The 19,961-nt window shown below is 41.1% G+C and overlaps 1 protein-coding gene across 8 annotated transcripts in view; it reads right to left on the bottom strand.

The window, feature by feature from the left end:
• Positions 1-19,961, bottom strand: part of LOC111252322 (vasoactive intestinal polypeptide receptor 2-like) — a 105,056-nt gene that overhangs the window by 78,126 nt on the left and 6,969 nt on the right. For 2 of the 8 annotated variants that reach the window (XM_086977993.1, XM_086977992.1), the window contains 2 exons: positions 8,105-8,402; positions 4,882-4,979 (listed from right to left, as the gene is read on the bottom strand). The exons of 1 other annotated variant lie outside the window; for it this stretch is intronic. In XM_086977993.1, the coding sequence (XP_086834119.1) occupies positions 4,882-4,979; positions 8,105-8,249 (243 nt within the window). In that variant the 5' untranslated portion in view covers positions 8,250-8,402. Of the gene's footprint in view, positions 1-4,881; positions 5,650-5,750; positions 6,008-6,273; positions 6,429-8,104; positions 8,403-19,961 lie in introns of those variants that run through there. 5 more of the 8 variants (XM_086977995.1, XM_086977996.1, XM_086977997.1 and 2 more) reach the window with 5 other exon arrangements.

Consider the following 19,961-nt stretch of genomic DNA (forward strand, 5'->3'; position numbering starts at 1 on the left):
CCTTCCCCGTTAGCAATTTACATATAAACCAATCTGAGATTTAGCGGGCGGACAAGCATGTATCGTATGATGAAGTATGATGTATCGTGGGAACCATTGATTTCGCAACACAGTAAAGTTAGTGCGGCCACTAGTTACAGAAACCACAATCGACCAAAGGAAGCATATGATATCTGGGTTGGGCTACTAGCCAATTGAAACTAGAACAGCAAGTAGTAACTTTATTTAAGTTTGGTTCGAAGATGACTACATTGACCCATATGCAGCCCCGCACATTGGAACCAAAAGATCCTGTTTGGGTCACATGTGAGCTATGTTCTAAATATATGCAGACAAATATGTTCTCAAAGATTTATGAAACAAGAAGGAAACTATGTCTAATCGTGGCGGGTAATTGCGGCTATACATTTAACTATGTCTTATATAGAACACGCTGAACTTGCTTTTTAAGAAAAGTTATTGAAGCCATTATATTTGCCCTAAATATATATTTCGTTTCTTATTATAGAGCACGGAGTTACGTATAACTGTCGTAAGTAATTTGAGGCGGAAGCTTTCGCTGGCTTAAAGGTTAGATTATTGGAAGAAAAGCCTCCAGCTGTTCGTTTTGTGTACAGCCTGTTGAATTAGAGTGTCAAATTGTACAGTCTCATTCGGCAAAAAAATCAGACAAAAAGAACTAGGTACGCGTACATCAGTCTTAGTTGCCAGTAGTTGATATAATCTAATTTTATAGAAAAATACATGAAAAGTGAATATCGCTATGCAAATTATAGAAAACTAACCGGATATTAGCGGACAAGCTAGCATCACAAGATCCATAAATAAAAATCAATACATTACATCCAAATTGTGTTTGAAGTTTATTAGCATTAGTTTTATTTTTTTTAGCGTATATATAAGTTGCGTATAGCAACTTTCCTTTACTATGTATAGGTTTTGTTCCTGGCCGACTTTCGGCCTCGAATGCTTTCATTGCTACCTGCCTTGCTCGCTACAAAAACAATTAGTACCTGGTTTTGAACAGCCCACACTCACTGATTCGATAGAAAAATATGCTAAATTATCAAGAATTAAGTTGTTCTCATAGTAGCTGTATATCGTGATGAATCCGCGATAATTTTTTTATACTCCATTTAGCTTGCCCGTGAAGAAAAAGTTATAGGTGCAAAGAGAATAGTTCGCTTGCAAACTCCTACGTTGAAATTGTAAAAATATGTTTTCTTCCAATATGAAGTATGGCTGCGGGACTGCTTCAAAGGGAGAGAGGAAAACAGAGCGACACTTCTCGGCAGAGCATGTTATAATCATTTTTTCTTTGCGGAGAGGAAGCAGATCACTTGATGAGGCATAGGTTGTACATCTCGTCGATCAACCACTTGGAAAATCACTGAATTACTCGTTGTTGTCCAACATCTGGTAGTCCTGTACAGTTATCAGAGGCTGAACTCAGAAATGCTTCGTTCTGTTTCTGAAAAGATACTTTGGGTGTTACGACCGACCGTAAAAACGCCTGTATCGACGACGAAAATGGCTCTAGTGCATGGCATCTATATCACTCACAAAAGGGATAAAGATTATGGGGCAGACCTACAGGTAAGTTCAAAGTTTCGGATGTTTGAGCGCCACGCAAGCCTAGATATCAGCGAGCTTCTCAAAACGTAGATTGTTTATTTGTCCTATATCTCCGATCGACCAGGTTGAAACCAAACAGGTTGCGGCTGGCACTGCCTGAGGAGCTGCATAGTGTTGATTCTTACTCGAGGAACATTATGGTATAAATGTGGCGCAATTAAAATAATATAATTCGACTACAACAATATATAAATATTTCGAAAGGCCAACATATTGACCGATTCAGCTCGCAGCAGAAGCGATTATATTATAAATTTGTTGCAGTATAGCAGGGAGGAGAAGGCATTGAGGCCAAGCTTCAAAGGTGAACTAAGAAGTAGGAAAGCTAAAAATCATCTGCAGAAATTGTTACATCACACAATTTCAGCTTCAGCGAAACTAAGTTGTCGGAGACACAACAGTCAATGATAAGCTTTCCAAGACGTGTAATGCAGTGATAAGGCAGTTTTAAAACGTAGAACTCGAAAGATTTACTTCAGCTTACGAACTGGATATATATGGTTTATATGCTATAGTGTGCATGGTGCAGGCAGGGGGGACTTCTAACCAGGGGCTGTTCCAAAAAAATGTATACATTGACACTATTTTGTTTTTATTTTTTAAACTGCTGACGATTAGTTGAATTCGCATGGACTTGGGGGGCCTTCGATGGAAATGGTGAATTTTATTTCCAGCAGGATGGAGCACCTGCACACTGTCATCGTTATGTAAAAGGATATCCTGGTGAGAATCTTTTAAACAAATAGGCTAGACGAAGGTATGCGATATAATATTCTGTCCGTTCGCCAAGCTTCTATGTTTCAAGTTGCACGTCCGATATCGTCCTTAGATATTCCAGCAGACGGCTGGCTTTCAGCAAAACGAACTGCATCAATGCCCGTATTCGAACCTAAACCACAACATATCCCTAAAATTAACAGGCAAATACGTTATCCACCAAGTTATAACGGCAAAAAAATTTTTTTGCGATGATATCCTGAAGAATAATCCATGCCTGAAGACCAAAGATATTGGGAGATTTGAAAGTCTCTTCAAGTTTGTGAATCAATAGCATACTGCTATTATTTGTTATCAGCAGTTCACCAGAGACTTTGAACATCTAAGGTAGGAGGGAAACTAAATTAAACGAGTTTAAATATTACATGTGAATAAAAAACTAATTTTATAATCTTTCAAGCTGAGTATTCGTTTCTCTGAGATATCCTGTATACATATGTAATACAATCTATACTTGGATGTCGTTGATTAAGGGCTTGTTTAATAACTTGGGCCTAATTATTCGATAGCGCTACCCACGATGATGCTTTTTTATGTGTTGTGGGTAAAGCTTTTCCCCAAACTTAGAGTATAAATTTGGACAATGACCACGCTCTTTTCCACAAGTTTCAAGAAAATCAGATCTTCAACAATAAAAGCTGTCACCAAGTGCTACCAGAGTATCACACTTTAAAAAATACAATTCGGATGTTTACGTATAATAATTACAATTTTGAAGCTTTATGCAGCTAGAAGCTCCCGTTGTTATTGAGAGGAAAAACCTACCCTTTTTCTCTAAGTGTTAAGTAGCATTGCAAAAAGGTCACTAGAGGTTGATGTGCGTCTGTGAGGACCTAGTAGATGGTTATAAGCTGTGTATACCCCCCCCCCCCCCCTGAGGAACTGAAAACAAAATGAATCTGACACTTTAGCGTTTTGCCATAGTCAGTTTCGCAGCGCCATAATGATAGCGCAAGTTGGTTAATGGGCCTTACCGTTGGCATCTTTTTCTGGTTACCGCCTCGAGAATTAAAGTATTGTATTTAGCCACGATGCTCAAATACACATTAACTATTGCATTTTTGACGCGTCTCTAGCATCGGTAGCCTGAACCAATATTGATACAGATATATTGGTACAAATAGATATGATGGTGCGTGCTGGTGTAGAGAAGGACTTGGCGGTGTAGAAAATCGTAAACAGTAACGGTAAAGCGGTTAGGTTTTTGAGGACGTTCTTTTCTATGAAGAGAAGATCTAGTCGAAAAGGATATCCTCAGAAGCAGGAAATCGTGGATATGCAACTATAGAAGTTTACACAGTGAAGATATTAGTGTAACTTTTAATAGCGTTGAAATATGAATAGTTCGTATTATCTGAGTGCAGATCTCGGAGTAATAAATTGACGATTCTACATCAGAATGCAACAAGTGCATGACAATCACATTTATCGCTGAGTTCAACGCGCACTTCACACATTTTCATAGTAGGACAGACGTAGCAGGAGAACAACTTAAGCGTGCGTATTGAAGCGCTGATTTGACTAACTTCAAGTTTTGTTAAAAAGCTGCAAACAAACGCAAAAGTACGCAGAAAGTAGTAAAAACGCAACTACGTGATTACCAGTGGAAGTCGGACAAACTGGATTAACATAATGGGTATTGATAATGGGAAAAAGTTGCCTGCGTTCATACAACAGTTTATCTATTATAAACCCGTAAAGGACTAGTAGTAAATTATTCAAATACCAATATCTATTTGATGAGATTACCGCTTTATATATTTACTATATAGGGCACTGCGGTTGATTTCCCATACGCCCTAAAGACACGGAACGGGCCTCTTACACAATTGCATAGCTAGCGCATGTACCTTCAAGTTTCTTTAATATGCAAAACTTCACGGTATCGAGTATTTAACAGATATGATATATTTCACCAAATTCTCAGCTCATATTTAATTCCTTTTACTTCTACAGTCATTTTACTTCGAGCTATTATAAGGTCATATTGTTCTACTGATCGAACTCATAAGAATATTGCCGAAAAATTTACAAACGGGGCCTTTGATATAGCAGTTCAGTCATTTTTACTAATTGAGCAGAGTGTTTCGTAGAGGAAGCAAGCGGGTGTGTTTCTTTAAGACAATCAAACATCCTGAACCACAAAGCAGGTAACGAGGAAAATTTTCATACGCCAGACATTATTACAGACCTGGTGAAGTACGAATTTGAGTTCTAGCGTCTTTTTTTAACAGATAGTAGACATGAGATAATCTTTTTGAACTGATAAAAGTGTTTCTCAGCAGGTTAAAGCGGCGTGAATATGCGCTGGTTAAAACAAAGGGCTTTTTACTAAGCCTCAGTGTTACGAGCAACAAGGGATTAGAATCCATACATCTACATACTATAAATGGCTAAAACTGCTTCAATGTTATTATAATGAAAAAGAAAAACAATTTGCAAATCAACACAGCGTTCCATGGTACGTACATTTATCTCGCCTGCTACCTGAAGTGATGATCGCTTCCGAATTTCGCCCGTGTTTTGCCGTTGACCCACTCCAAACATATACTGTGTATATCCAATATCTGAAAGTACAGCCGCGTGCTGTCATTATGTAATAGTTGTAATAGCCCTAGCTTTATCTAGGGTAAGCAGTTGCTGGCAAAGCGGACCATTAGCTCGGTGCGGCATGTATGTCTCGCAGCGGGTGGCCAGTTACAAATGGAACTGTCCATCCAAGATGTCGAAGAATGACCGAGCCGACGCAGGAACGAGATACAGCCAACGCCGCCGCGGCTCCCGTCGCACAGCAACAGTATTAGTGGTAATAAGAATCGCAATAGCGAAATCGTTCACAGTAGCCAAGGTCTGGCAACGTGATAGAATCTTACGCGATTTCTTTTTTGCCTTGCTCTTCACCTTGTTCAGTCCCTCCGTTCTCGTTACTTCATCTAGTTTCGGTGCGGTCTGCGAGAAGGACGATAGGGAAGAAGCAAAGGAGCCTAGGGCCCCCTGTACCGGGGAGCAGGCAGACGACTGTATGAGCTAATCTGGCAGGCGCTTCTTCTTACTTATTTCTCGTCATCCTCTTCTAGACCTCGCATTATGGCAACCGAGTCTACGTTATTTCAGGCTCGCTTGGCTGATGACCGCTAGCCGTATGCACCGCTGCTGATGTTATCGAGCGAATGTAACGGACGAGTTTTAGCAGCAGAGGGACAATTTTACCAAGAAGGTGAGGCTGGTCAGGTCGTCCTAAGGAGAGAGCACATGAATGAACGACGGACTGTTATGTCGGGTTAACTCGAGACTCAAACAGCAAATGAATTATTGATCTAGTAGTCCGCTCCAGTTACCTCTCATGCCGGTGACGCTGATGCTTTCTTAGACGATCGGCGCATACATGCAACCACATGCAATGGGGTGCACAGGGAAGGCACGCGTAGACACCTTTACATAGCTCTACGTATTCGTGCGCACTTAACAGAAACCACCACTCAGCTAATCCAATTACGCCCACATCCATCTATAGAGCTAAATGAAACCCCGTCGAATATGCCACCCGAAAGTGACTGAAAAAAGAGAAGCCAAGTAGGCTCTACGCCCACGGCAACCTTTAATACGTCCAGAATGGTGGTCGCTGCAAGGTGTTCCACTTCAAACAACAGTGAAAAAAAGTTGTCGTCACAGTGTTCCTACCGTGCCGGAGATGGCAGAAGGAATGGTTGATAATATTTAAGGGCCTTATAAAAAGATTACGCCTGGTAATTTATCGTCACTGTGATTTGAAGCCAAACGATGAAGATGTATAATTGAACAAGGAAATCATTTAGCTAAATAGCCTACTAGAAGTAAGGTATTCAAAATAAGACGGCTTACACTATCTCGGCAGATAGTTCTTCCAGGTCAGACGGACATTAATCATCGTGACGATGGGACATTCGATCCCTCTATATCTTAACCAACGAATGAACCAAAACAGCGCATATGCTTTAACGGCTAGAGATAGCAGATACCAGTTATCTATCGGCAGGTCGCCAGCGCCATCTGTACGATTGTCCCGATTCGAAGTATAGTTAGCAAAATGTCGGCCCGCCACAGACACAGTGAATAGATAACAGTAAAAATTCTTGGAGGCTTTCAAAGCACCATATTTTGTAGTAAAAATATACACATAGCTGAGTTGTATCATACAGCCCATTACATATATATATTTAGTGATTTTTTATTTAGATATATATATTGCAATACTAGCGATAAAAATATTGCCGTTTCTTTTTTGAATAGGTCATCTAACCTGAGGTCATTAGAAGTGGTGGACATTAAGAATTCGAAGACAATGAACGTATCGCTCTACGTTCTGTTTCAACTTTTCACATATCTTATTATTAGAGGTTTTTTTTTCGTTCCAAAAACGTCTAGCTAGTTGCCGGCGTCAAGATACAATGTCCTATGCCCTAATGTAAGGGTTCTAAGAAAAAAGCTTTTTCGCGAAATCCCCGCATTGTCAACAGGCTTTTAGATTTTCCTTGTTTTCAAGGAGAGCTCTACTACAGAAAATTGTAGTTGCAAGCAAATTATTTTAGCTTTTAAATCATCCTCATGGAAAAGTCGATAATGACTACCTGCGCGCCAGCCTATCTTAAACTGGCACAAGCCGTTACGGTATCTTTACCTTTAAAGTTTAAAATTAGCTTGAAACCAAAAAAATGAAATTCCTAAAAAAATTAGAAATATTTTTTAAAATCCAAGACTAGGATAAAATAAACACTTACGTTCGCTTAGCCTATTAGGTCTAACGTTGCGGGGCCCTATAGCAGGAGAACAAATGGAGCAGTTTTGAAATGGTATACTTTGCATCAGTTAATATTATAGGCGCGTACTTGATCAAAAAATAGGTCTTCGTGTATCCAAAAACTTTCATTTACCAAAGTACGTACCTAGCAACTCAATATTTTCATTTAGTTACTTAACTAGTCGATGTGTTTGCTTAGACCGCATGCAAGGCAGGACCATTGCGATGGCGCGTAACTGGCGTCATGCTTCATCAGCATTCTCATTACCACCAGTGTCGTCAACAACTTTCGGGAAAAAAAAACAGCTCGCAAGCTTTATTATTAAACCGATAACCACATCGTCGCGCAACCTCAGTCAGGCACTTCAGTTGGTATAGCAGCCAGTATGGGCGCCCTAAAGTTGACTCGTACTCCAACTGGACCGAGATTAGGTCTGCCAAGCCAATTGAGGTGAAGCCGGGTTACTACTTCTGTGGATCTGTTACCACGTCTCATATGATGCCTTATCCCTGTCCATGATGACCTATTAGCTCACATCATCGTATGTCCACTATGAGAACCGCTCATCTCGCCATAAGATAAAGCTGCGCAGCAATGCAAAGCGGCGGGGGCCGAAGTTAATCAAACAGAGGGTTAAGCAGAGATGCGGGCTATAGTACAATAGCTGTAGGTTAGTAATGGGTGTGAGAGGAAAGAGGTAATGCTCCTTCCTCCTACGAAGGCCCATACTGGGGGCGCTATGACTAAAGACAGAAAAACCTGCAAACCCACGAAGATTACCGGATTATGGGATCTGCGAAATGTTTATTTCCCAAATCGGCGAACAGGCTGTAGACCGGGCTAGTGACACAGAGCTATCTCAGAGCGGCGGTAGCGATCTTAAAGGTAGTAGCAGTAATAGAAGCAAGACTTACGAAGCAGTAATTTTGGCGGTTCTGTTTGAAAAGTAGAGGTCATCCTTTTCCCCTGGCGTCCGCAACGGGTCAGCCGCGGACCAACCATTGACATGAGAGAAATAAACTGGATAAGCATAGTAAACAGAAGTGTCGTTGGCCACATGAAGATTGAGAGCAACGATACGAGAATCGGGTTGACACGCTCGACATGGTGTGGGTTTGTCAGTACGTGTTACGTTCGTGTCGAAGGATATTTGTGACATCGCGGAAAAGTTCACCGTCTTCAACGCATTTGTTTTCGTACAAGCTGTCCATGCTGGAAGGCGAGATTCGACATATTAGAGGTAGTCGTCATGTGAAAAAAAATACAGAAAACTATTGTATGTTCTTACGATGAAGAGGTTCATAATGCCCGAATGAATTGCACTTGTCAAGACGTACAAGCTGCATCAATGGAGGACCGCAGAGATTATATCAGCATAAAAGTTTTGAGGCTATGTCAACAAACAAAAATGGTGCATTTGAAGCTTAAAAAATCCGTGCCAAGTTTCCGAGAAAGAGACAGTTTGATGTTGTCATCGGCTCGCTATTTCGAGTCTAACTCTAGTATTCGGTTTCTTCGGTGCCAACTAAGGTGAAGAGGACTTCAGTTGGCTCAAAGGCTTACCATACAAATAATATTTACGATGGTTTCATACAGGTTTATCATTTATATTACATTTATTTAGTTTGTAAGACTACATTGCGCCTTATTTAATATGGGCTAAAGTCTCTTAAACAAGGCTGGCTTATGGTACCGGCTTAAACACTGCCTCAGCCATCGCCGTGGCTCTGAATACGTACGTGTGTTCTTTCAGAGTATAAGTTGCCATTAATTATCCATAAGTGTGAGTCTATAATGATTTTTTAGGGAACAATGTGCTTTCAAATTGGGTTACAATCTAAGGTCCGAAATGTTAGGTCCTACTAATTACAATAATCCAAAATATAGGTTCAAGATATTTTGTTGTTCGATGACGATGAAACAGAATAGGTTTTGCCAGAATATCCACAATCCGTTACACCATTACTGATGCTCAAATGACGGACATAGATTTCTATAGTCGTACATAGGGTCTCCTTTCGTTTTTCCGCTAAAAAAAATTTCTATTTGTTTAAAATCATTGCGATGCTAGAGCGCTCCTCGCTAAATACAACAACAGGGCGTTACGTTGTCAAGACGATTTGGACAGAGACGGTACCATAGAATAGACACTAATTCAGGTTACAATTAACTTCGAAGACCTGTGGAAATATATTGATATCCCGATACGAAAACGTTATTTTGGTTCCTATTAGTGCTTCGCATTGTAGAGTATATTAGTACTTCAGTAAAGGCTAAGAAAAACATTTGAGGTACGCTGACAGGATTACGGATATGTCAATGGAGAATTTCCTTGACACTATGGCAATTAGAAAAGCTTCTCAAGGCCAACCTTCAAAACAACATAACGATCTGATAAACGATAAAACAAGTTGACTCTAGCAAACGTGGTTATGACCGCACACAATTCAAAGCAGACGCTAGCAACCCATGCAGAAATTCATCTGCTTTCGAGTCGTTATTTTAATTAATCTAAGTTAAGTAGAACGCCTAAAATATGATCATAAAATACTGACTTCGGTCGGTTCGTTTGTACAGGTAACTTCTCATGACACTCTCTCTTAGCAGATAACGTATCAACATTACGCCAAAAGTGATGGAGGCTGTACTTAAACTAAATAAAATTAAGAGCATATTTTAAGTTCCAGTCGATGCACTAAAGCAGGAACAGCTGACGAACAATGCCTAGTTTTCTATCAAACATTATCCTTGAGCTTGGCGCATATAAATGAAGATTGACATATTATTATACCACCTCCACACCGAATAAAGCTGCTGTTTACGTGCCCCTGGTCTCTAGGAATCGCCTATACCAGACAAGTTTAATTAACCCCATTCCAAACAGGACTGACTTTCTGCTAACTCAGCAGCCAAACTATATAGGCAATATAACTTATGGTCAATGATACCCAATGCATGTAGACGACTGAGAAATATGGTTAGTGCCCAGGTCGGGTTTATTAATTACAAAGAAAAGTCCACTCAACAGTTCCAAGCTTGGATGTATGCGAGCGAATACGCTGTTATATTGAGTTTTCTCTTTTATCACACAGAACTTCTATAAACCAAAACGATATCGATTAAATTATCGAACAGGTAAATCATATTTACGTACCAACTTATAAAAATAGATCACGTTTGGTATAAAGCGTACATTTTTCTCACCTAGTCTATTGTACTTTTTTTTTTTTTAGTTTTTCAAATTCTAAATAGAACCTAACTGACCACGCACTATACTTTTTTTTCGGCTGCACAACAGCATTAGAACAACCTACTTCCTATTGCTTCGACCCTTATCGCGGCTATCGAGTGCTCAAAACGCGGAGAGCATCGTACGTTCGAAGTCACGCAAGTGTAAGCCAGTGACGTCCACACTTTTTTTGATGTACTTCCGCGACGCTAGCATATGGCATCTTTTAGTACTTTCATGCTCCAGTAGCAGTTGTAGGCCAGCTGCAACGACAACATCCCCGGTAAATTGCTTAGTAAACGAACTATTCAATCTTATCAGTAAGCAATCCACAACGTATATTTTCATCGTCATATTAGCCGGAGCTAGCTGGCCGCATCGAAGGAATAGCTTAATCGATGGTGGCTTAGATGGTTGACGCTATAGCCAACAACAAGGTGTGGCGTTATACGGCTTTTGCGCGTGTTTGATTGAGCAAGGAAAATAGTCCAAGCTGCTTGCCACCCAGCGTATGTACTATTTAAATGTACGTATGCATATAGCTTGGCTAAAGGTTTAAGAGAGGCCCGATGTTTATGATCACCGATTTTGTCTATTGCCGTACGTGACTTTTCCGTGAGACTTGTGCGAGACTTGTTCCGTGAGAGCCCAAAACTTCTTTGGACAGCATCGTTCTTAATAGGAGCTCATTGCAATATTGTACAGCTGTAGGCTTCAAGGAAGGCAATGGCAGCCGGAAGCTGAATAAACCGAAGTCTCCGATCGTCACTGATATTTGTAACTTAGGCGAAAAACAAACTTTCTTGTAGTACTCTTTTATCTATGTCGTACTAATCTCGACGAATTTAAAATAACGGCGGAAAACAACAGGCACCAGGAAGCCTCATTTGCGTTTAAGGTTCGGTGACTGTGAAGGTTCTCGTTCCGAAGACCAACATGCCCATCTAAACAATGCTATTTAGGTCTTTTTTATTGCAAATCACCGAATAGTTCAGGTTTAAATATATTTACCATCAAACAGATCCGCACATTTTTTTTTATAGAACACAAATAATTGTGTTGACCCCATGAGAACGCATGTTTCTAATTCCAAAGTAGCACCTTTAAAAACAATAAGGTTGCTTCATTCATGAATGCAACTCTCTGTAACTTTTGGTTTTCGACACAAAGTGCAAACCCTACAAAAAAAAATAACGACTTTCTCGATGCATTGCTACTTACTTAATTTGGCCAAATTATGAGACTGCTTTGTACTCTGTTAATATAATCGCTGATACTTTTTGCAATACCGCGTTCAGTTGGGTTACGGGCTGTGTCGTTATCTCTTGAGGATTTGGCTTCTTTTTCTTCGTTCATCCCCTTCAAAAGTTTGTTTTTTTTTGCTATATCCCAAAGTCTGTTAGCGAGTCTGTCTACTTTTCGACGTTTTTGCATTCGCTCCTTATTCACCTTTAACTTATTATTTAGCGGATGTTCTAAACGATCTAGAGAACACTGGCTCTTTCCTTCATTTTGTTTTTCGTCCGAATTTACAAAAATTGGAAACTCTTCGTCGTAGCTAGAGATTTGCTATATGTAGCGTAGCAAAAAAAGAGCACTTAGTAAAAGGAGAAATAAATAATCTAGAAAACGTCATTGCAAGTCATACGCTGTGCAACTATTAGACTATCACACAATTAAAGTCTGGCTATTGATGTCCGGAATCTACAGTGCGTACGTCGCATTGGTATCAGCTTCACTTCGCTTTGTAGGAACCTTTGTACTTGATCGTTTGCGAACAGGTGTTGAGAGGTTGCTTTTCCGCGTCCAAATTCAAAAAAAAAAAAAGGAGACGACCTTCGACTAAAGCTGCAGAAGTATGTGGTAATGCGGTATAACTATACGCCGAAGTATTTTGTCGGCTTTCAGCCTCCCACTAAAGACAAGCGTCACTTCACCGGCTTGGCGATTGCTCACCAGCTGTGAAATATCCACTTGCTTAATGGTGATTTGGTCTGAATAGACATCGTTTCCTGAGGCCCACTGATTTACGCCGGATGTTTTTCTTAGACACGAAGAGCTCAAAGAAAACGTTACTCTTAGTCACCGAGACGTTGAGCAGTCGCTTCTTGTGCGTTGTCAACTAGCTATTGAGAAGAGACCCAGACCAATTTTTATTTGAAGTAGCCGATAGTGTGCGAAATAGCTATTTTGCTTAAAGTTGATTCTTTCATCAATGGAAAGTCAATGAGTTTAGTCAACGTCTAAGCCATGACGCGGCCGTGCAGTCGTCTTGAATTTTTTCTACGCACTATGCACGCTTGACGCTAACGTAATGATACGATATGTAGGTATCAGGACATTCCCAACTAATAGTGTACTTACCTGTTACTGTTAAATATTGAGCAAAGAGAACTTAAGATAAAAATTCTACTGAACTGTATTTGATCCGATTTCAGGAACTTTTAGCTGTTGCCCCAATTGTCACAAAGGAGAACGAACTGGTATAGGATACATTGAACTATAGCGCAATCAAAAGAGTCTATAATTAATCTAATTTTTTCTGCTGCCATTACATGTTGCTTGCATCTTCGAATATATCAACCGTGTTAGTAACTGAGTGTAATTTTTATCTCGATTCGTGTCCCTCGGGCGTTACAAAACGGGATAATTTTGTATAAAGGATGCGTGTTAATTAACGACCTGATCTCCCAACTGTCAAAATGCAAAATCACATACAAATACAGCGATTTACTTGTAACTCATAGCTGTGAAAATTATCAGGCTTCTGCAAAATGTTTGAGGTTTATGAGTTCTTTTCATTGCTCATCAATGAATATAGCAGGTGGTATTTTCTGTTACAGGCTCCGTCGAGGCGTTTCCAAGAAATAGATAAAGCAACCCGAGAATCAGTATATTGGTTAGGGTTGTAGGAAAGGCCTTAAATGATAGTGGAAAACAGCATTCGGGACTCATAAATAGATTACTTGCCCAAGTCTATCCGAAACGCTTAGTGCTTTTAGCATAAATTTTAACGTTACATATGAACAGTTAAGCATCTGCGTACCAGTCTTCATTTCGTTAAGCTCGTTTAGTTTCTGCTAGATATTTCCAATGGTCCCCGGAAACACTTTGCAATTGTAAGCTGTCTGTTTGTCATTAACGCTTCTGTAAATATTTGGATATCTTTCGATCAGCTGTGATCATGCCGTCTCCGACATGTCCGATAGTTCAAAAACCAATTTTTTTAGGGAACAAAGTGCTAAATTTGAGAGAAAACGTTTTGTTCATCATCACATCATTTTTTTTTTTCTTTTCGCTTCGTGTCTCTATCGATAATTTAACCTATGCTAAACAAAAGATACGGCAACAAAAAATAGCTTGGGAGGTTTTCATGCGCGAATTGGACCAGGTTTGCGAAACTGCGTACTCAAACATAACTGTTACCGGTAATAATCACTTCCGACAACAGGCAAATAATAGGAAAGCTTGTTCCCGTATGCATTGGATACGTCTGTACGCGTATTTGTATTGCGAAATAGATTATTTTTGGTCTGTTCGACTCTCTCAGTTTCCAATATAGAAAATTAGAGATATCGCTAACGATGTAGAGTAAACGTTTTTCGTACTAGATGCATAGTGAACGAGTTTTGAAAATAAACTTAATTTTTTAAAATGAACTAATATATAATTTTTAAGACAACTTTTTGCTGGAGCAGAAAAAGCTGCTTCTTTGTTACCCGTCGATCGAATCGTCACCAGTGGTTACTGCTTGTTGCATTATATGCAACATAGAAAGTAGAGGCACACAGACGCTACATACAAACTATTCATATTTGCTACAGTAGCGTCAAACATCTAGCAGCCCTATGTGCCTGTTAAACGTTGTTAGGAAAAGCCCCACGCAAATTTTTACCGCTCGCATATATGAGGGTGGATTTTTTGGCCTGACCGCTGCTCATTAGTTTCCCACTGGCTAAAGAATATGATGGACACTGCAGAGGATCGAGATTTTTAGAAGCGCATGCACGGTGTGGGAAAGAGTTGAACTCACTGAACGGGCCCATGTGTGATATATGAATTATTCATGAGGGTTTGCTGCGGGGAATAGAAGCGTCCGACTAGAACAGATTATCGAGTCTTTTCCCATTTGCAAACGTCGCCACACCGACAAAGAACTCCGAGCGGTTTAACTGAGGAACGTTTAGTAATACCATGGTTATAGTCACGAGGGTCAAAGGGCCAGCGCGTGAAAGCAACGACTCGCAGGGCATGACTTGCACTAATGACACCAAAACCGCTCAAGCCGTTTTTTCTACTTGAGACACCGCAAATTGCCTCTGCCTCTGATTTGCAGTGACTTATTTCATACCGTGTACACTGCCGTATTTTAATATGTCAGCAATTGTGAAAATTAAAATTGTCTGCCTATTGCAGCTGCGATACTGTAAACGTCAGCGTGTTATGCTGAAGGGTCCGTTCTTAGCCAGAAGCGTCAAAACATGTTAATTCTGTGCAATTGCATTTCAGAAAAGCGCCTGATTAATTATGTTCAAAATCAAACTTAAATAATAATTAGTTGTAGGACCATTTTGAAGTTAATGAACTTTAGAAGAAAAGAAAGAAAAAACAACCTTGCATTGAGCATATTGCGTAGAGAAACTTATGGTAAGCATGTCATTAATACAAATGTTCTAAGATTTTTTAGCTCTTTTTCAAATAAGTAGCTTTTTGGCATTGTGAGTAGTTTAAATTATATGTAGGATTGGTTGGATGTAGGTTTCATTGAGTATAGAATACATATAGCATGTGGCCAAAAGTCCTCCGTAAAGCCTAGTAAGAAAAAAAAAAGAAAGCTTTTGGGCTGTCTAGATTCATCACAAAGGACACTTACGGCGTCAAAAGGCGCCAGAATAATAAAATATTGATTATGTAATATTTCGAGAACCACACGTAAGGCGTGGTTATGGTATCGTAATACCTAGCGATCCAAAGTCCGTTTTGCTAATCTGTCGCTAAAAAAAAAGACGTCACCTTGATATGCACCTCTACATAAGGGTAGAACAAGTGAAACTTTCTGTTTTCTAATTTCTAAATACGATTATCCAAACTCGACTTTTTATTGCCGCTATACATTAGGCTGGTACATTACGAACTCTAAGACTGAATGGCTTTTAGACTATACGCCGCTGCCAAACAAAAGTTAGCTGATACTCCGATCATCTAGAAACTTGTCAGCGAAAACCGGATAGACAAGGTAAAACCTTTGACATAGCGTTGCGGAAATTTATCGGTAATTGGTGAAGATAGTGGACAACGAGCCTTTAAGGGAGAACACAGTACGTAAATAGTGTAAGCGTTTCAAGGTTGAAAACCAGCAAGGGACTGGTCGGGTGTCTGGACTCGCAAAATAAGAACGCATTGCCGTAATCGAAAAGATTTTCTACAAAAGCAGAGCTTAAAGTCTAAGAATTAGTTGGTCAAGACTGACATTCGCACATATAATGCGTCACAGAATTTCAATCCGAGTACTGAAAATGCAGAAAAAGCGAAAAATGACCTTTTGTGTTTTGACTCCAGAAGTTGTTGGAAATACGTGTAATGCATTCGGCGTACAATTTGTAAAATTTTTTTAGACAAAATCTTTTCTAAAGCATACGGTCGCCGTGGACGAAGCGTGGTTCAACCTTTACAATGATCCAGAGAAGTACCAGGTGAAGGAATGGCCTCGTCCTGGAAAATTCGGTGACAACAGACAGTAGGTTTGGACGATGATGGTTCTTGTAATGGATATCGGAGGCATCTGCTACTACGAAAGTCTTGCCGAAAACCGAACAATAAATGCAGTCCGCTATCTTGATCCTCTTGAGAAGCTTCGTAACCTGGTTAGTTAACAACAACGCCAATCGTGTGTAATTACTAAATAGCAACACCAATCAGCATCTCTTAATTACTTTTTGAACTGAGCAAAAGAACATCTAAAGTGCGCTTATTCTCCCGATCTGAGTTTTTGTGATTAGGAAGCTTTCAATAACCTAAAAAGGGTAACTGATTAGCAAATATATCCTAACATAAACGTGCTTCGAAAAGTCGTAGATAGAAACAAAATTATTATTAAGCTAATTAGATTTAGTGAATTAAATTAGCAGGTCTGAGTGTGTCTCCAGACCGCTATCCTGGTGACGTATCCTCATAACGCTGTTGCAATTTCTTAAAAAATCTCGGCCTCGTCCGTTCGACTTTTATCAGAACCGTTGTGCCACCTTCAAACCTCCGCGTGGAAGGCTTTTTTCGTCCGAATCGTCTTTTTATGTGTCGCTGCTCACTCCAAAGTACTCTGTTCGCGTTCGACACAGTTCCGCAGCATCCCACCCACCGGCATTCCCGTAACCAAGGAGTTTTCAGGCACTATGGCCCAAGAGCTAAGTAGCAACTTGAATGGCATTCTCCCAATTCTCACTTGCGTCCGTGTCGAGCGAAAACATTGCTCCAGAGAATAAATAGCCTCTGGCGTAAGCTGTGGTTTTTCATCACAAGGGACGTCAGCTTTACGTGATCATTCGAATCATACATATTTGTCAAAACAGCACCGAAGCCCTTCAAAGGGCACTACACAACTTACAGCGCTCGAACGCTACGTCACCCCTTGCGCTAATACAAGCTGGACAAAACGGGTACGGTAATTGACTAACATCAAGACTTACTGCCTGAGATCTTGAACAGAACCCATGGAGTCCACCACGACCTCTTTAAAAAGTGTTCTGGTGCAGGCACCGAGTAGAGCGCATCGCACGCTCTGGATTTCGGTTACGCTGCTGGTAAACCCCGCGGGGCGCTAGCGCCTCCCGGATTTGCGTTGTAAACAAATGTTATTTAAAACGCGACGTATTCCAGATGCCGACATGCCTCGCCATTCTTCTGAAAGCAAGACTCTCCTTCTAATTTTGCATTTCACAGACGAGGACCCACTTTTATGCCTTTCAGCTCGAAGGCGCCGCTCTGTACCAGTAATAGGGAAAGGCGCGACAAAGCGCTTGCACTTTAATGTTAATGTAACCCTTCTTGTGGGTTCTAAAGTCATATTTCTCTAAGGTCGGAGCCTAACGTGTTAACTGGGTAAACGTTTATCTTCCCCTTCGCGTACTTAAAGGTAATACTGTCAGTAATATTTTTGAAGTGTCGCCCATACAAAAACGGTCGGAGTTTCTTAACGGCTCGTACTACCGCCAAGCACACGGTCTCGAAGGGATGCAATCTGTAACCTCAGCGTCAATTAAACGACAGCTAATCTAGGCAACGGCCCGCTTGCGCCTCATTCTTCCTGGGCCAAAGCTGCCTCAAGCCCGGTCTTACTGGCATCAGTCTCTAACCTCGCTTTTAAACACTGCAGAAAGCGGCATAAGAGGGGCTTCTCCGTAATCTAATGTTGCGGTAGACAATAGATCCAGTCCTGGTCGGCTTTCAAAGCGAAACAGCCCTTTATCGAATTGACCATGGCGTACAGCACCTTGCTTGCGATTTGCATCGAGTTCTGGGTAAAGCGCTGGTCATTGAAGGCTAATATCAAGAAGTTCTTTAACTTTCTAGACGACGTGGGGGTAAACATGGCTTTCATTATACAAACCATCTCTAGACCTGCGAATATTCTAGCGGCCATAGTCTCGCAGTTTAGGTATACTACTTTCTGGGCTGCAAAAATGCATATCTTCACTTGCGGTAAACGAGGGCTAAAGATTTTATCAATTAGATCTGGAACGTCGTGGATGCGTTGGCGAGATTGAGCAGGATTTAGTAAAGGCCCCGGCAGAATCCTGTCTGCGATTGTTGTTATTCTGTTGTATATGTATATATATATATATATATATATATATATGGATGTTATTCTGTTGATACCTGCTGATCAGGTCTAGGATGCTAAAGTAGAGAGCGTCAGTAAGGGCATCGATAGCGTCGTTTGTGCGGTGGGCGCCTCACGTCATGGAAAAGTTCGACGTGCGGTAGTCGACAAAGAAACGTACCCTTACCAAAACTATCGGAAAAGATTACAAGCGGGATAGAGGCTTGATATCACCATTGCGCAGCATGGTTTGAAGCTCATCCTCTATAATCTATCTCTCCACAGGTGCAACTCGCCGCGTCTGGAAGTCCATTGGAAATGAATCGGAAAACAATCGGAATCGTTCTGAATAATAATAGCATGAATGAGTCCGTCCGGCTGCCTAAAAAGATGGCCATTTTGGCCTATGAGAAGTTTTATAGGGCGATTGCATTGTTTTGGTGGCAGGCTCGCGCCTAACCTGAGACCACTTTTGTCACTGAGGCAATAGGAGGAGATCCGTTTTTTGGTTCGAGCTCCACGAATTTCTTCTGGCTCGCGATATTCATTCAAACCTGTCCGATCTCTGAACTTGATGAGCGAACAGCACAGTAAATGGGGATGCATATGAATCCCCTGGGAAACAGCTAAATACCCCGCCCAGCTGCATTATAGCACTAGGATAGTGTGTTTAGACGCATCTACGCACATTGCCGTTCCTATGTATAACGTATACCCCAAGGACTGGTCCGCAGTAACTATAACACGGGCAATTGTTCTTTTTTTACAAACTGAAACCTTTCTATTAAGCACGGCTTGCCTAGTATCGCCAAATTGCCGACGGTGAAGAACGACTTCTTTGACCGCCATTCACCACGGCATTAGCCTACCCCCAAAACAATCAGTGAAGACGCTGGGCATTGTAGGGGTATATGGGCTCCGAAGGCCCTGCGATGTCCTGCAAACGTAGCTTGTATACGATCCTTAAAGGCACTGGGATTACGGTTGCCCCAGGGTCGAGTGTTACGGATACTTCTCCCCAGATAATTATTTCGAGCATCCCTGGGCCATCGGCGGTCCCATTTACGAATTACGATTTGTCGGAAGCGAAGCTTCGGACATCAGCTGGAGATGCCTCTGCAGTTGAAGCACCTGCGGCCGGTTTCTGGGCGTATTTCGCGCTTACTACTCCCCATGGATTTGAATCTGCTTTGGCGCGATGTTTCTGAGCTCCGGTACTCGATAGATAATTGTGCAGACTTTCAAAAATTTACCGGCGCAGTTTTGGAGAGATAGTATATTTAAGGTCCTTTAAGAAAGCCTCAAAGGCGTTGGTAGCCAATCGGCCCATTAGGAAGCACTATGTTGAAGCTGAAGGTATAAGGAGCGTCTTCCGGCGGCATCGCGTTTAGAGGAACCGGGAGCCACCTTTTCTGAGAATTTCGGGGGACAGTTTTGTCTTTAACCGAACCTACGCTACTGAGGCCGCTTTGAACGCCGTCTGCCCTTTGGCCGCTCCAAATTTTGTTGCAAAAAACCTTATCGACTCTGATAGCAATCGAGAGGCTGCTTTCAGAAGCTGATGGAGAGGCCACTCCTAAACATAGTCAATAAATTCCAGCTGTGAAGCTAATTTGGTAAGCATTATGTAATCCAATTGCGGCAGGTCCGATGTGGGTATTGGCGGTGGAGCTGCTTTTGATGATATCCGCGAACAGGCGAGTGACGAAAACTTCAATCGTGGAAC

This window comes from Varroa destructor, unplaced genomic scaffold (genome assembly GCF_002443255.2).
Source record: "Varroa destructor unplaced genomic scaffold, Vdes_3.0 BEIS01000001.1, whole genome shotgun sequence".
Lineage (NCBI taxonomy): Eukaryota > Metazoa > Arthropoda > Arachnida > Mesostigmata > Varroidae > Varroa > Varroa destructor.